This window comes from Phoenix dactylifera, chromosome 1 (genome assembly GCF_051530095.1).
Source record: "Phoenix dactylifera cultivar Ajwa chromosome 1, Ajwa_hap1_PhDact_Kaust_v1.1, whole genome shotgun sequence".
Taxonomy (NCBI): domain Eukaryota; kingdom Viridiplantae; phylum Streptophyta; class Magnoliopsida; order Arecales; family Arecaceae; genus Phoenix; species Phoenix dactylifera.
This window is the reverse complement of record NC_143190.1, coordinates 30621771-30628800: the sequence shown is the minus strand read 5'-3', so window position 1 is coordinate 30628800 and position 7030 is coordinate 30621771. Positions and strand designations below refer to the sequence as shown.

The window sequence follows — 7030 nt, the reverse complement described above, 5'->3', positions numbered from 1 at the left end:
GAAGTTAGTTTCGACTAAAGACGCCGTTCTCGGTTTCTTACCACCTTCGCCCCTTCGCTCGCAGTCTTGCGGCCCCCTTTTGACGTGATCGCCGCGTGGGAGACGAGAGAAAGCTCGTCTTTTTAACCTTCTACTCCTCCTCCATCGTTTCTTCGACTTGCCGTGGTGCTCAGATCCCTATCGTTGTGGGATTTTATTTTCCGAGGTACTTTTCTTTCTTCAAAATCCGTGGATTTGATTACTTTGATATCTTGTTCTTGGTTTCAGCGAGGGTTTGTGATCTATGTTACTGTTTTATTAGTTATTTCTTGAGTTCTTGAAGAGATTGAGAAGAAATGGTTCCGTTCGGTCTAACTTTGATCGTCGTATTGGAAAATGTTTCAGTTCTTGGAGGTGTCGCTCGTTTTGTAATTTTCGAGCCCAGTTCGACCTATAGTTTATAACCGGATTTATTAATGTCTAATTTGCTGATTTTTTTTGAGCGTTTACGATCTTTTCTCTTCGTTTTCTTCCCGTGGACTTTTTTTCTTGGGGGGTGTAAAGGAAATGGGAAGACTTGATTCTTTTCCGTTGATTTTATTTATTTTGGAATCATACCCATCTTTCAAAATTCCTCCTTTTTCCTCATGTTGATTCTGATTCTGTGGCTACTGGATTCGGTTTTCTGGGTTCTGATTGGCGTCTAAAGAAAATTTTCGATTCTTGAGGTTTTGAGTTTTTACTGATGGTATGTTGTAATTTGCCCTTTGTTTTTTTCTAAGGAAAAATTCTTGTATGGGCTGAAAATTCGCTAGTCTAGGCTTTTATCAGAATCATGTGTCTTTTATTATCTTTGCAACTACTTCCGTTTCTAAATTCCCGAATCTAGCGTTTGGTCTGCTGTCATCTATCTCTGTTCTTATCACTTATTAATGTTTCTATTATATGATCTTTTCTCAGAGAGAGAGACAGAGAGAGATCTTAGTGCCTAATCCATTTGTATTTGTAATCGTTGGTGATTTGTATTTGCAGCAAGATGAAAAGCTGAAGCAAGGCAGTTTTTGAACTGTTTTTGTTTTCTAAAAATTAACCCATATCAGATTTCTATTGTAGTTCTTTCTTGATTCACGTCTATTGAATATCTAATGCTTGGTTATTCATTTCAATTGCTGTTGCTTTTACTATCGTTTAGCAGAATCGGTACTCTTTGGTTTTCAACATATGTACTGGTAATATAGCTTCTCCAATTAACTTATGGATATGCTTCAGATTTTCCATTGCTATCTCCTTATATTGTGGTCACTGATGTTTCTGAGTATACTTTTGATCCCCTTGATTATTTTTTAAAATATTACTTCATAATTTTCTGGATTTTTCTTTCTATGATGCATGCATTCATTGCCACATAAATTAATTCTGAAGTCAGCTAACAGTATTTTTCTAATACCTGATCTGCCTGTTAATTTTCTTATTTCAAATGTGCAGCTTCTCGATACTCCTCTGTAAGACCTGATCTTATTATTTTCCTTCTTCCCCCTTTGCCTCCACTGTCTTGTCTGTTGTTTCTTTATATCATATTGATTTCTGCAATGCTTTTAACCTGTCCTTGTTCTTTCTTTTCCATTAATTTGATCCGTTTACTTAATTAAAGCATTTGTCATGTTAATTTTTTCCTCACCATCACTATGCAGATTTTAGTTTGATCTTTATCTTGTTCAGGCACGTCTTTTCACTTTTTTAGATAAACATTGTCTTTCACCTTGTTTGTGACATTATTTTTGTGTTTACCTCCTTATCTCCATCTCCTTTGGCCTATAGTGTGTTTGTGTCATTTAAGTAACATTTTTCCGAATTCAATGTTGGATAGCATTGATATTATATTCTAACAGTTTTTTCTTGTGCTGACAGGAATAACATTTGACAGATTTCAGTGGCGCTTAGAGTTTCGCTGTTTGTTTACTGCTTGTTTTGATATCTCTGTACTGCTGTTGACATGTCAAAAATTAGCGCAATGAGGACACCTGTGTCTAAGGCCTCTAAGCAACGTTCTGCTGATCCTGGGTTTTTGGGTTCCAATCCTTTTGATTCTGATTCGGAATCTAACTTGAATCACAAGAATGCAAGGGCTTCCTCAGCCCCTGCGATTAGCAGGGCAAATAAGGAAAGCTCCCAATTTGGTTATAGTGAGGATGAAGGAAGAGGTACTTCATCATCATATTCAGGCTTTTCATCCGCAAGAAACAAATACAAGAATGACTTCCGTGAATCGGGGGGTTTTGAAAACCAGTCTGTGCAAGAGCTAGAAAATTATGCTGTATACAAGGCTGACGAAACTACTCAGAAAGTAAATGGCTGTTTGAAGATAGCTGAAGAGATGAGAGACGATGCTTCAAGGACTCTTGTCACCCTGCATCAGCAGGGCCAGCAAATTAATCGGACTCATCTAACTACCATAGATGTTGATCATGAACTTAGTAGGGTATGCTTTCTTTACTTGATGCTCTTTTCTGTTGAACGTAGGTCTACTATTTGAACATGATAATCTAGCAAGATGTGAAGCCTTTTTCCTTTGAAAATTTGCAGGATTATGAATGCTTTGTTTTTTCTTGTCCACCAATAGGGCACGTGATTAATTCATAAGATATCATATTATACTTTATAAGAATCTTGCACTTCTGAGGTTCTGTTACTTAAATTACTGTGTCAGTTGGTGTGGATAACATTTGATGCCATTTATATTAATTGAGGTGTCTATTTTTTCTATTATATGCTATAGAACTGTTAAAATAGCGAGCTGATATTTCCTTTATTATTATTTTTTTTAATCCCAAGACTGATTATAAGCTTCCTCTCTTCCCGGATGCCAGCATTAAGATAAGAATTAGAAAACATTATCATACAGCAGAAATGTATCTAATAGTTCGATATTAGCTGAGATTTGGCATTGCCGCTGACATTAAATTAGCTGCAGAGATACTTCCTAGTTGTTGGTATCTTTTGGTGAATCATGGGTGAAGAAAGGAAATCTTTCAACATTTAATGATTGTCATATAGTAAAATAGGATGAGGCCCTATCTAGGAGTTATCTTGCTTTTTCTATTTTCCAGGGAGGCTTGGAATAAGTTGTATTTGTAGGGATGCTAGTTGGAACAATACTTCTGCCATTCCTTTATTTTCAGCACCTTTATACAGATGATACCACATACAGTTCCACCTATCATAATATAACGTCCCACTTCAACTCCATTCAAAACAAAAGTCCATTTCAAGACTAAATCATCTAAACTTAATATCTTTTTGTGGCTTTCACTGTATACAAAATGAGAAATGCAGATCCTTTTTTTTTTCCCTGGTATTTTCCAGGGAGGCTTGGAATAAGTTGTATTTGTAGGGATGCTAGTTGGAACAATACTTCTGCCATTCCTTTATTTTCAGCACCTTTATACAGATGATACCACATACAGTTCCACCTATCATAATATAACGTCCCACTTCAACTCCATTCAAAACAAAAGTCCATTTCAAGACTAAATCATCTAAACTTAATATCTTTTTGTGGCTTTCACTGTATACAAAATGAGAAATGCAGATCCTTTTTTTTTTCCCTGGTGAACAGAAATGCAGATGCTTACTGTGCAGCTTACAAACATATTCTATTTCAACCTTTAGTATTAAAGCCACATGTTTATTGAAAGTTGATGAATTATTTGACTTTAGAAATATATTTGATTACAAATTTCTTGATTGTTTGGTCATTGCTTTGTTTTTAGATTATCTGCAACCTGAAGGAATTGCCTTTTTGTTAAAGTTCCCATCTTCTCCAACTTAAACAAGATAGGATAAGCTAGCGAGGCATTCTTTCTTACACGGATCTCCTTGCTAATTCATACATTCTTTCTTTTTTGCCCAGGGTGAAAAGCTTTTGGGAAGTCTTGGGGGAATTTTCTCCAAGACATGGAAGCCAAAGAAAACTCGTACAATAAAGGGGCCTGCTTTAACAAGAGGTAAATCTTAAATAAAATGTGATAGGGTGATATGTCTTGGTTATATTTGTTATCTAATTTGGTCAAGCTATATACAGATGATTCTTTTATACGAAAGGGTAGCCACATGGAGCAGAGACAGAAATTGGGATTGTCAGGTCCTTTGCCTCGGTCCAATCCTCGAACTTTTCCTTCTGAACCGACATCTGCGCTGGAGCAAGTTGAGGTAATGCTGATAGTAGGAAACAGGAAATTATGATTAGCTATGTACACAACCAATGTACTTTATCTTATTATCTGGTTTGATTCAACAGATAGAGAAGGCCAAGCAAGATGATGCCCTTTCTGATTTGAGTAACTTGTTGGGTGAGCTGAAGGACATGGCTATTGACATGGGTTCTGAGATGGATAGGTCAGTTGTCTGTTTCTTTCCTGTTCCCCTTTTGTCATCTTGGCCTGGCCTGGGTTTCAATTTGGAGTACTTGTAGTTGCTGGTTTTGGTTAGAGGCTTCATAGTTCATTCATTTATGACTTCAGCCCTGAGCTGAAGCCAATCCCAGTAGATGATCCGCTTCTTACTAGGATATTGTATGTATGGTAGAGTTCTGCATTTGGGGGGAAAAATGTGGTGTCAAGGGGCATTACGGTAAAGAAAAAGTGGTAGGCAGTGCTGCCTCCCTGAAGTTTTGAATGATGCTATAGATGAATAGTGAGAACAAGAATACTTATCCTTTATTTTCATCAATTTGACGTGGGCGTCATGTAGCATCGCGAGCTTGTATCATGTTGTATCATGGGATACACCCAAATTTAACTGAGTGTTTGAACTGGTGAGGTGTGGAAAATATTGAGGACTGGATCTCATTATTATATGGGTATCAGTTGTATGTCATTGAATCATGTTATTGCTATGCATTGTTCTTTCCCCTGCCTCCTTTGGATGGAACTTTAGTTGATGACTTTGAGTGAATTCATTTTGTACAAGGAATGCTTTTCAGGTAATCACCGAGGCACATTTTTATTGTTGGCGTTGCTAGATGTTTTATGACATAAGCTACTTAATGACACATGCGATCTTATCCAAGCATTTCATTTCTGGTCACTAAATTCTGCATTAAAGCATAAATTTTTGAGCATAGGCTACATTAATTGTTTATTTTTATCGATTCCTATCTCAGTGAGCCTCCCCCTCGTTTTCTCTGCTAAATTGGACTTCTTTGGTAATTGCAGGCAAACCAAAGCTCTGGATAATATGCAGGATGATGTTGATGAACTAAATTTCAGAGTGAAAGGAGCAAACATTCGAGGGCGTCGGCTGCTTGGGAAATAGATCAATAATGTCTGAAAGGATCTTTATTGAAGACAGAAGCTGGTTCTCATCAACTTCCTGTGACCATGACCGGGGCATCATACTTTTATCATAACATTTTACCCATTGTATTGAATTGGCTCATGCTGGTTGTATGCATACATTACATTATAAATCGGATTGCCATTAATTGCATGCTTTTATGCTTCCTTTCCTTGTCAAGTTTACCACTCTTCTTTTTGACAATTTGCATCATGGTAAGAGTTGGGATTTCCTATGGAAAATCATGATCTAAAAGGCAAGAAAAACGAGCTTAAATTTTTTATCTAGAAACAAGAATGGATTATATAGGTTCCTGGGGAAGACCGCCGAAGATGACACTATACTAAACTCATTTGGAAGAACGGATGTCTTTAAGGTGCGCTCAACTTGGAAAACATGAGATCCAAGGCATCTTGCTGTGGCTGAGAGACCTGATCCAGATCAAAAGCCTGCACTGGTCCCACGAGTCACGATGGAAAGCACGTCATTGACGCCGCATGTGATTTTTTTTGTTTTTTGTTTTTTTGGGTTACAAATGGAGGCTAAGCCTGTAAGGAAAAGTATACTTTCTGAAGCATTACCTTTTCATTCAGGGCTCGTTTGGTTCGCGGGAAGCATTTTCCTTTCCAGAAATATGATTCCTGGAAAATAAATTCCTAGGAAGAGGATGCCTAGAAAAGTACTTTTGGCATGTTTGGTTGACCATGGAAAAGTGACAAATTTTCAAGGTGCTTATGTTTGGTTGGCCATCCACTTTCCTAGGAAAGTTATATATAATTCCTATTATGCCCTTAATAAAAATTAGGTTTTTAATGCCTCTTTAATGCTTCTTTAATGCTGAAGGGACTTTTTGGGAAAAAGTAAAAATGGAGTGATTCCCACCTCATAGGAAAGTAACTTTCCCATGTTTCTCATGGGAAAGACTTTCCCATGAAATGTGGGAATCACATTCCCATGGGAATACAACTTTCCCTTTTCTCTCCTTTGAAAACTCCAACCAAACAAGAGGCATCTCATTACTTTCTCGTTGACCACACTTTCCCCCCTTCTTTTCCCGCGAACCAAACGAGCCCTCAAGATTCGGCTCGGGTCCGGTGGTAGGGCAGCTAGTCCCCATTTAGAGCTTTGGGTGCAATCCAATCAGCAGCTTGTTTTGCTTCTCTACAAATGTGTAATGCTTTAAATGCAAAAGGGATTCTTTTTCCACCCCTGCAATTTGAAAATTTGTTAATCCAGGCTATAATGGTGATGGAATCCTTTTCAATCCAAATCTGTTTTGCATAATATATTGTACCAGCCCGAACCAAATGGTATAGGACATATCGTACCATACCAGTTCGATACCGATATTCAATATAAATGGTGTATTGATATTCGGTATGCTATACTGTGATGATATTTTGCTAGTATGGCACTAGTTTGAGGTTTGGTATCGAAACGACGAATTTTGCTGTTCAGTGCTCGACTTTAAAATATAATTTTTGTGGAGGAGAAATTCAAGTAGGCCATCTTATATATTTTTACATCTTTAATAACATATTGCAATAGAAAATAAAAATTGATGTTAGGATCAACCGGATATATCCTTATCTAGGAACAAACAAAACTAGCTTGAGAGAGAGCACCCCACCTTGATAAATCAAGTATTCTCCCATTGATTTCATTCCCCTAAGCGGGATCCTGAAAACCATTGTCTGAAAAGGACCATCATATTATC

At 37.3% G+C, this 7030-nt stretch overlaps 1 protein-coding gene across 1 annotated transcript; it reads left to right on the top strand.

The window, feature by feature from the left end:
- Positions 1-5480, top strand: LOC103697631 (SNAP25 homologous protein SNAP32-like). The gene is made up of 6 exons (XM_008779539.5): positions 1-205; positions 1888-2458; positions 3890-3983; positions 4061-4188; positions 4277-4374; positions 5193-5480. The coding sequence occupies exons 2-6, from the start codon at positions 1973-1975 to the stop codon at positions 5290-5292; spliced, it is 906 nt and encodes a 301-aa protein (XP_008777761.4). The 5' UTR covers positions 1-205; positions 1888-1972; the 3' UTR covers positions 5293-5480.
- The last annotated feature ends 1550 nt before the right edge of the window (positions 5481-7030 follow it).